This window comes from Aulostomus chinensis, chromosome 3, assembly GCF_037954235.1.
Source record: "Aulostomus chinensis isolate RoL2024-O1b breed Wild chromosome 3, RoL_Achi_v1.0, whole genome shotgun sequence".
Classification (NCBI taxonomy): Eukaryota; Metazoa; Chordata; class Actinopteri; order Syngnathiformes; family Aulostomidae; genus Aulostomus; species Aulostomus chinensis.
In genome coordinates this window covers 16,779,250-16,790,071 of record NC_141322.1, presented here as the reverse complement: position 1 = coordinate 16,790,071, position 10,822 = coordinate 16,779,250, and the positions used below count along the sequence as shown (strand labels likewise).

The following is a 10,822-nucleotide window of genomic DNA, read 5'->3' as shown; positions in this document are numbered from 1 at the left end:
GAATCAACACCAACTGCATAAGATTCATTTGAGTACGTTTATATTCACTCCATCCATTTTTAAGTGAGCTTTGAAGGAGGTGAAATGTAATCGTTAAAAAAAAAAACACTTTCAAGTACAATCCATCCACGAACTTGCTCGAGGATGGATGTTGTCAACTTGTTAGTTTTTGTTTCTCAAATTTATTGTTTATTGCAGGACTTCAAGAATGAACTGATAGATATATTATAAATAAACACATAAAGAAAAATCATTAGCACAAACCAAGAAATACTACCGCAAATGATTAGGCTGTAAACCCATTATTGGAGCAGTGCTCGCTGCCCTGCACCTGCATCACTTCATGCTTTGGAATTGACGCAAACGTCTCAGGAGGAGGAGGAGGAGGAGGAGGAGGAGGTGGTGCTGTTTCATAGCGCCATCAGGCTGCTGCCCAAACTCCACCAGCACAACTTCAGACCACTTTATCCCGGCCGGGTGGAAGGAGTGACCGGTTTAAATCCTGTTCGGTGTTTAACCTGTAAAGATGTCCTCCTCTCCGAGCGCCTCCTCCAACCCTCTGAACTCTCTAGCGCCCAAACGAAAAACCAAGAAGAAACACTTCGTGCAGCAGAAAGTGGAGGTTTTCCGTGCCAGTGACCCGGTGTTGAGCGTCCTGATGTGGGGAATCAGTCACTCGGTGGGTATGTGAGCTGCTGCCTGCCTGTCTTTAGTTTGGGTTGATAAAATGGTTATAGGTGTTTATAAACGAGCCCACTTGTGTGTGTGTGTGTGTGTGTGTGTGTGTGTGTGTGTGTGTGTATGTGTGTGTGCGAGCAGATTAACGAGCTGAACCAGGTGCCCGTACCTGTCATGCTGCTTCCGGATGACTTCAGAGCCAGCACCAAGATCAAAGTCAACAACCACCTCTTCAACAAGTTCAGTCCCTTTGTCTTCTCCTGTTTCCTCTCATTTAGGCACAAATATGAGAGATTTTCTGCCTGCGTCTCTGAAACCCCCCCCCCCCCCTTGATCAGATCTAGACTTCACCATTCCCTACTAACAATAACACAACAGCAGCCATTGATCACTTAGCTTAATACAGCGAACCACAGTACACAGTAATACAGTACACAATAATATTGTATTCGGAAGTTACATCACATTTTCCACGTGAAACAAACAGAAATGTCAGTTGAAAATATTCCTTGGAGGAGAGGTTTTGTTTTTATACAGAATATTTTACAGAGTCATAATTTCTCAATCACAGTTGTCTGAGGGGTTCTACACCACCAAGTCTAGAAACCTAAGGAACTTTCAATAATCCTTTAATCCATTCAGGAATCCTGGGTGTGTAAAGACTTACAAACAGCAAAAGGCAAGACCAATAAAATAGGTTTTCTCAAGTGATGAAATGTCTGAAGTGATGTAACAGTCAAATGTTACTGTTTTAATATCGATATGCCACGATTAAACAAGCGTGCCGTTTTATCCTCAAGTAGCGTCAATTTACGCTAGATCCTACTTCAGGACGCCGTTTACGCTTGTTAGCTTCCTGATCACGTGATTTGAATGAAGTGATGTTTATTTGTGAGAGGGAGATAGGAGAGAGGTCTCATTTATTTGTTGGTTAAGCAGCGGTGGATGAAAATCAACCTGTAACTGTTATTGTCAGGGTTCACACAGTCATGGAAAACCTGAAAAAAAGTTTTGGAACTGAAAAATAAAAGACGATTTGGGCAAATGGCTAAAGAAATAAAGCAAGAAAATGAGAGAATTTACGTCTTGAAAATGTCCCTCAAAGTCACAGAACTGTACTAATTACAAAATGTATATGAACCTTGTATTGTTATTCTGTTAGTAACGCATCTTTGTTCCTCAGAGAGAACCTTCCAGGACAGTTTAAGTTCAAAGAGTACTGCCCACAAGTGTTCAGGAACCTGCGAGAGCGCTTTGGCATTGAGGATCAAGATTACCAGGTATAATCAACAGGGAGTCAGAGGATAAAGACGTGAATTCTGGAGTGAAAGGCAGGTTCTGAGTTTCAAACATGCCGTCTGAATTTGCATGTCTTTGTGTGCCATTTGCATGTGACACAGACTCATCCTTCACTCCATGAGGCACTCTGTATAGTGCTAATAAAATACGCTTCACAGCAGGCAAAATGTCGAAAATACACAAACATCTTTCATTCATTTTTTTCTGTTTGTGGGGGAGATTTGCATTTCTCCCAGGTTCAGTGTGTCAGTGGTGGTTTGCATCTTAAATGAAGACGCAAATATTGGGCACCTGATGACATGTGTGTTACTGGTCCTCATTAACAGGTGTCTCTGGCCCGCAGTCCACCATTCAGAGACGAGGACGGGCTCCTGCTGACATCATACGACCGCACTTTGGTAGTAAAAGAGATCTCCAGCGAGGAGGTGGAGGAGATGCACAGTGTTCTCTCTGAGTATCACCAGGTAGGAACTCAGGAGCACGATGAGGGGATTTCTTTAAATGTGGCGCACTCATCCACTGGGACTCATGGATGAACTGAAAAGATCTGGAAGCACATTAGCTGATGCGTATAATGATAATGCAGCATTTGTACAGCATGTTAGCATAGCATGCTAGCCTGCTGATGTTAGCGTTTTGATCCAAGGGTTTAATAACTTGTGTGTCTCTTTTGACTAAACCAGCCATTTCTGGCTTCTGGTATTGTTGAGGCTGTTGGTTTGAGCCCCAAATCACTGGTAGAACTGAAATCAAATGAATCATTCCAGTGTTGTCCGTAGCGCTTTTGCGATGTAAGAGTTCTAATAATTTTGAATGCTTGATTAGAAATTTGACTAATCATACCTGATCAAACACACTAATATGAGATGCAGTGTTCAGTGTGGGCCTGTGGTGCTGCAGCTTGATGCATCCACAACTTCTGGCAGTTTGACACGGGATAGTCGCACACAAACACAAAACTGTCACTTCTATTTAATCATAAATATCTTATAGTCATTTTGAGCAGCATTAAAAATGTGAAAACTAATAATTAATTTATGTTAATGATATAACTTCTGGAATTGTTGGCAAAATGTATTTTTGTAAGGTGTTTTGAACAAAAGCAGCTGCAAAATGGTGCAATCTAATGCAATATTGTGTAAAAGCCTCTCTCTCTCTCTCTCTCTCTCTCTCTCTCTCTCTCTCTCTCTCTCTCACCCCCTTGTGCAGTACCTGTATGGCCCACTAGGAGGCTGTGGTCTACATTCTTGGAACCTTTGAAATAAAATGAGTTTATTCTTCCAGTTTCTTGAGATTAGTGTCAGGCCTCAGGTGGAGCGCCCAGCAGCTCTTCCATTCAGGCCTCATGCTTCATGCTCTTGCTGCTGATCTTTCATTGTTCCTACTTGTCTTCCAGCATATTGTCACCTGTCATGGCAGCACTCTGCTCCCTCAGTTCTTGGCGATGTATCGAGTCACCGTGGAGAGTGAGGACACCTACCTGTTAGTAATGAGGAACATGTTCAGCCACAGACTGCATATCCACAGGAAGTATGACCTCAAGGTAAATTCTGCAGCTGGACCAGGACCCAGAAGGTCTCATGAGTAATAGCGAGTCATGTTTCAGAGTCACGTCTTCTCACTTCCTTTGTTGAAAATCACACAATGAAAAGGATCACAAAAATGCTGGTGATGCAGCCAGCAGCAGCGGCGGTGGTGGCAGCAGCAACTGTCAGGAGTCTGTGATTGAAAAAAATGAGTCAGGAAGTCAAGCGAAGTGTTCAATGAACTGATGCGTGAATATGGTTTTTACTCTTTTCTGACTCAAATCAGTGAAGCACTGGGTTTCCTGTCTCTCTCCCAGGGTTCCCTGGTGTCTCGTGAAGCAAGTTTTAAAGAAAAGGTGAGATCTGATCAAGAGTCTGTCATGAGATAAAAACAGCTTGTCGTGTTCTCCAGGAAAAGTTATTTGAAAATACGAAACTGAAAAGATAGGAACAGGCAGGATCATCTGGAATGAAAAAGTAAAGTAGTAAAAGCAGATTTTAAAGATGTGAAATCTCAAAACAGTATAAAAGGGGAATCAAATAAATGTTGAATTAGTTTGGAGCTCCGTCTTTAAATGATCAGCAGAGGATGTTCAATCTGCAGTGGGAGTTACATATCTTCAAAAAGCTGCCCCACCAAACTTTTTGCATTTTATTTGTGACACATTTTACAAGCCAGCGTTAAATTACCTCAGCTAATGGTTCGGAACATCCCACAACAACTAGTCTGAAGGATGCGAGCGCGCCGGACTTTTTCTGAGCTTTAAAACAAGGAGCGTTATTTTGAAATCAAATAATTTCCCTTTCCTTAGTTGGGGTTGAAATTATCTGCCGAGTTTTGAAGGATATATGTGGAATTATCCAAAGAATAAACAGGTATCAAATTTATTCGAATGATCTAAGCATGTTGAAAAAAAAAAGATTCAAATCTGATTCCTTGCGTCTTCAGAAGAAAAACGGGGTTTTAGCCGTGAAATGTACGCGTTACATCTGATCTCAGCACTGAAGCACTAACGAGGACAACCTAATGAGTGTAGCAGGCTTCATTTGGTCGCAGCTTAACCCCAGTCTGACTGAAGTTCAAACTACTGAGGGTACAATATTTGACATGACAAATCCTACATAAAATCCTAGCTGTGTGTTGTTGTTTTTTTTATTGTTTATTCTGTTCAGAGGTTCTGTTTTTTTTTGTGGAGTCACATAGAAATAGACTGTTCAGATAAGATCAAAACCCCTGTGTTTGAGCTGGAGTGACTGACCCAGATATACTTACTATCTGGTTGATGTGAAGGAGTTTAAATAACTAGAAAACTCAAAACTATCTCCAACTGTGTTGATTTTAAAAGAGAATAACTGGGGCAGTGTTATGTGGGTTTTACATCGCAGCAAACGGGATCATTAAATTATTCCAAAGAATACTGTGGGTTTTGTTTACTTTTCTCGTTTTTAAGGCCAACTGTAAATGAGTTCCCGCTGGCTGTTTCTAGGTGAAGGAACTGCCCACGTACAAGGACGTAGACTTCAGGAACAACATGCAGAAAGTTTATGTGTGTGATGAGGAGAAGGAGAGGATCCTGGATAAGCTGAACAGAGATCTGGAGGTAAGAACGCGCTTGAGGACATGCATGCAGGTGTGTGTGTGTGTGTGTGTGTGTGTGTGTGTGTGTGTGTGTGTGTGTGTGTGTGTGTGTGTGTGTGTGTGTGTGTGTTGTTTTGCTTTGTTATGATTTGTGTGTCCTCTGCAGTTCCTGGTGCGTATGCGGATCATGGACTACAGTCTTCTGCTGGGGATCCATGACATAGAGCGGGCTGAGAGGGAGGAGGAGGATGAGGAGGAGACTGAGTCATCCTATGAGGAAGAAGATGAAAGCTGCCAGTTTCCAGCTCATGACTCCATGTCACCCAAGGGTATCGCTGGCTACATGAACGCCTTCAAACCCATGGGGCCCGGAGAGTTTGACCCCTATGTGGACGTCTACGCTATTCAGAGCGCTGTAGGTGAGTTCTGATTGGCTGATGCGCATTCAATGTTCTGTTTGTGATGTGAAAGCAGGTGCAGGAAGAGCGAGAGACAGGAAATACACCATCGGATATAATTCGATTATCGAGTAAACAGATTACAAACAAACAGGCAACAAACAAACCAGTAGATTGGCAGAAACTCAAAGGCAGGTTGAGCAAGGGCTCTGAGTGAAAGGAACACCAGAACTCACGAGACCATACATCATGCTGTAAAACATGAGGCCGGGCAAGAAGTTGATGGGATGAAAAGAAATAGAAACAAAATGATAATAGCTGATCTCACACAGGTGAAAAAAATAAATGAGCAGATGGTAAAAGGAGAAAAAACATATGTTAAAGACAATAAAACAGGAAACAACCGATTAAACAATTTAAACCTCCAGCGGTCCAAATGTGGCTGCAACATTGAGAACTGCATGATGTTTCCATGCAAACACAACAACACAAACGCTAAACAACGGCAGTGAAGTTGGATCTGTAAAAGTAAAAATGGCAGCACAATACGGATGATGTGAAAAATCTTGCATTTGTTATAGCGGACGGTACGACACTGTGCCATACCATCTGAAACGATACAATATGACACGGCCGTGTCAGGTGAATTTGAGTGTGTTACTTGACCTCTGGGCTGTAACACTTCAGATCACACTTGCAAATCAGAGTGAAAAATCAGGACTTTTCCCATGCAGGTGCACCTCTGAGGGAGGTGTATTTCATGGGCCTGATTGACGTGCTGACGCAGTACGACACAAAGAAGAAAGCTGCGCACGCCGCCAAGGCTGTCAAACACGGGGTGAGACATGAATGTCCTCTAAAAGGACTCGACATCTTAGATGTACTTTTGCGTTCAGCTTCATTTGCTCAACTCTGTGCGTTTGTGTTGCAGGCAGGAGCTGAAATATCAACCATTCATCCCGAGCAGTATGCTAAACGTTTCCGAGAATTCATCGCTAAGATCTTTGCTTAGTTCAGGGATCCATCATCACTTCATACAAGAGGAAACTCACAATGCAACGCTGAATTCATGTCAAGTCAAGATTCACTTTAAATTTAATGTCAATTTTTTTGTGTGTGCGTGCTATCACAGGCTGCAATGTTTATTTTTAATCACATAAAACTCCTGGCACTTTATATGAAGGGTTTCTGGTTTTATTTAAACCTGAATGAACTGATATTTTGGCTGAATGGGGCAGTAGAAACAGGATGTGTCCGCAACAATCATATATACAGTAACTGTTAGCAAACGGTAACTGTTAGCAAACACTCGCTGGCTCACAGCATTGTCGTTCATGTGAAGTTATTTCCGTTCCAGCGAACTCTCCATTGATGCATCCCTACTGACGACACCCGACATCGTTGCTTGTTATGAAAATATAAAGTTATAGTTACTTTAGACATGACTCAACTCAGTGATTCCAGGATTTTTGGTAAATCGTGTAAATCATGCTGTTACTACCTTAATGCTGTAGCTCAGTTTTTGGTCACGCCATTTAAAATGAATATTTGATTATATCTGAAAATGTACCATGTAATTATGAAATAAATGACAAATAAATTAAAAATGTTAAATAGTCTTGAATGTTGTGTGAAATCTTTTGAATCCATGCCTTTCAAAATCATTTTTCTACAGACGTTAAATGGTCTTTGTTTCAAAATGCGATATAAAACAAAACTACAAAGCTTCACCTGCACTCGTGCAGCAGCTCTGAACGGTGACGCTTCACTCTGCATCCACTGTTTATCCTGTTATATTGGATGCAGCGCACATCTGTGTTAGATGAACCACACACGAGCTTGCATCATCTAAGGCGCGCCGGCACACACACACTGGGTGAGACGATCAAAGCAATTTTATGTCCAACCCCGTATAACATCACATTTACAACATTTTACCTTTAAATGATTAAAGCTGTAAGAACACGGTGTGCTCGCCCGAGCGGAGCGTCAAAGACGTGGCTGCTGGTTGTAAGTCTAACAATATATGGATGTAAGAGGGCGCGGAGCTGAGGGATTCATGACGTGGCCGTACACAAAACACAAGGCTCCTTTAAATCCTTCTATGTACTCTTATTTAGCCGTCTCCCTTGTCCCAGTCCTCCTGGCACACATTCCTTGAATTCCTGATAAGAATGTCCTGCATATTTCACTTTAGGTTTAGCTGAGTGGCAGTGGAGGGACAGATAGATTAGAGGCACCAGCTTGTGAGAGGCATCCAACCACTATCAGGAAACAAATGGTCATAAGCCTCGCTTGGTCGGTTTGATGACAAGTAAATTCTCATTGAACATGCGTGTACAAAGCCGAGGGGAGATCTTGATGAGCTTTGTGAGGAAAACTATTCTCTGTGATTCTCATTCTTTCAAAAGATTCTATTAGTTTGTCTGTCTTCTTGTTTTGAGAATCAAACATCGAACATCAAACTTGATATAAAAATATCCGATTGGAAAACTATTCTCAGACCTGAGCATAAAATTTGAAAACAACAACAAAAGTGCTACCGATGCCTTTGCTGAATCGTTCTAAAAATGGTGGCATTACTGCATTACTGTAGTAAGTACCAAGTAAACATAATGATGTGTTGAACAAGATTCGGAGCAATTTTTTGTTTTTGTACCCTTTCTGTTGCACAAGAGTGTGTGTTGATGATTATGAAATGACTTGTTGCCCAATTTGCAATGTTTATACATTTGGCATCAGGCTGAACTTTTAACAATCTATTTTATCACATGTATTCTGTAATGTCTTGTGTGTCCATGTGATAGCATTGTAGAGTCCAAGTCATGTTACCCCAAGTATCTATAATATCTATTTATATCCAAAAGATGACATTGGAAAACTCGACAACACCCACAATGACTCAGCTTCACAATGCTGATGAACGTGTTGCTGCTGCTAGTTGTTCTATTTTGTCTGTGAATTTTTTTTTTTTTTTACTTAAGTTATTCCAGAAGTGTAGCATTAAAATATGGGCCCTGTACAAAACGTTCTCTGAGAGCCCCTGCTGAACCCTCATTGCAGGATTTTCTAGACCCCCCCCCCCACACACACACACACACACATATACACACACACACACACAGAAATTTGTCACATAACATTTACTTAAGCCTTCATATTGTAGCATATAACAAAACTAGGGAGCCAGGAAGTGGTTGAATGCTAATGTTAGCTGTTGGCTAAAAGTAACTAAAGGAATATGTTGTCTCACCTTCCGTTACGACCCAGTGTCACTCTGGAGTTTTACTGTTATTAATTAATGTGGAGGTCAAACAGGAAACAATTATATTATTTTTGGTTGCCTGTAACACATTAGTACGACATTATCCAGCATTCTCGTCTCTCGCACTGAGCGCGACGCCAGAGAAACATGGCCGCTGTGTGAATGTGGTCTTTCTTTCTTTTTCCAAAGATGACAAGTTGGAGCTTTGTAAGCATGCTAGCTTCCTTGAAAAATGTCTCATTAGTGTTGTGTTTCTCTAAAGCTTCAATACATTTGGAATATCAAACATGAAGCTATTGAACCAGAAGGGATTAAATATTTAGATCTCCACGCTTGGCTATCAAACTGTCATTCGGTGTTAACTCTTTTTTGAGGATTTCATCCTTCACTCCAGTTTACGTTATCGGAACAAAAATCAATTTGAGGCTGTCAGTCTGTAGACGGCGCCCTCTGGTGAAATCAAGTTTACAGAGGAATTAGTCATTTGTGTAAAGATTTATTAACATGGGGGGAGTTTTGGGTTCATTTGAGGCTGTAACAGGCCAGAGTGAGATGGTCCAGGGTCCGGCTCTGGCCCTGGGGTTTAATTTTGCCCGTGCATTATATAACCCATAATATTTATAGAGCATTTAAGTTCCCACACTGTGGAATCTCAACTATCTCAGACATTCCCCTCTTGGTAAAAACAATCAAGCTGCTGTAGAATCACATTGGTTGTGTTTCTTGTGATGTGCTCTCAGTAGGATCACATTATTCAAACAACTGTAGATCTTTACAGCACAGACTTGATTTTGTAAAATTATAAAACCGAGTGCGGGACTCTGACCTAGAAAGAAGTGGGTCAAAGCCAATGGGGGGCTTTAACAGGGAACAGTTTGATCCAGAAAATCTCACTTTCGTAAGCGAGGGTAAAATGATGGCCACTGGCTGCTGGTGGACCGTCCAGAAAACTCATCTACACGCCAGCGTGGCTGATGCCACGCCACTGTGTGACGCTGTCTGCTGGAATCCCTCACTCTCCCAGTAGATTCAGTCTTATCAGGTCAAGATCAGGAGGCACACACACACACACACACACACACACACACACACACACACACACACACACACACACACACACACAGATACACACAGAAAAAAACACACACATACACACACAACTGTAAACAGTAGACCAGCTTGGGCAGTAGCCTTTGTGTATTGATAATGAATGCTGTATGAATCATTGCATGAGTAAAAAAATACAAATGGAAAGAGATGCTTACATCACAGACGTGTACACTCAGCAAGAATTGTTAGATCAACACAAAAATCACATACAGTACAGCAGGATTTATGTATCTTTTTTTTCTTTTTTTCTTTTTTAAATATCCATTTGGGCAACATTCCTCTATTTCATGATGATTATCAGCCACTTACAAACATTCATCCAGAGGCCCAGTTTTATAGATCAGAACCTTTGAAAACAGTTTTTATCTCTTAAAACATACTTTTAATTTCTGTTAGTCACAGCAGGAATAATATTAGTTAAAACAGAAAATGCCCTCCCGACAGTCCACCAAAACATGGAGGGAGCCACAGCTGTATCATCTGGATAACACGTGTTTAAAAAGACAAAACCATCTGTTTTTGTATACATTCAAAGTCAAGGCATTTCCTCTCACTCATATGCATTAACCCCGCCTTGACCACGACCCGCTGCCAGAGTCATTAATGCACACATCATGTACAGTCTTAATGTCACACACAGTGATACAAACAGAACATAGAAATCTCAGTCTTGGCTGTCAAAGAGTTAATTATCAAACCAAAACAAGAAGCTGTAAATCTCTGAACAGCTAAACTTTTTAAGTTTTTATACACAGAAACAACTGTACAAATCATACAATAACAATCTTGAAAATGGCGCACTTTTATAGTATTTTAATCAATTCATCTCTATACAGTGTGTTGTTTTGTTTTTTCAAACAGCCGTCCGTGTTCAGCCACTGTAACATTATTGATGCACGATGCGGCTGAACGCCCTGCTGTTATATACACTCTTTAAATTTTGTAATATTTGTTGTCAATAAAGTTA

The 10,822-nt window shown here is 41.1% G+C and overlaps 1 protein-coding gene across 3 annotated transcripts; it reads left to right on the top strand.

Moving 5' to 3' along the window:
* Window positions 1-427: 427 nt before the first annotated feature.
* Window positions 428-7,098, top strand: LOC147267924 (phosphatidylinositol 5-phosphate 4-kinase type-2 gamma-like). Of its 3 annotated transcripts, none has more exons than XR_015112295.1 (10): window positions 428-679; window positions 820-917; window positions 1,862-1,958; window positions 2,304-2,441; window positions 3,374-3,520; window positions 3,821-3,859; window positions 4,991-5,104; window positions 5,249-5,497; window positions 6,215-6,318; window positions 6,412-7,098. XR_015112295.1 is itself a non-coding variant. In XM_086200715.1 (10 exons), the coding sequence occupies exons 1-10, from the start codon at window positions 527-529 to the stop codon at window positions 6,490-6,492; spliced, it is 1,224 nt and encodes a 407-aa protein (XP_086056841.1). In that variant the 5' UTR covers window positions 429-526; the 3' UTR covers window positions 6,493-7,098. The 3 variants fall into 3 exon arrangements, 2 of the variants coding, with proteins under 2 accessions (XP_086056841.1, XP_086056842.1); XM_086200715.1 differs by having other exon boundaries at window positions 429-679; window positions 5,249-5,501; XM_086200716.1 differs by having other exon boundaries at window positions 565-683; window positions 5,249-5,501.
* Window positions 7,099-10,822: the final 3,724 nt, after the last annotated feature.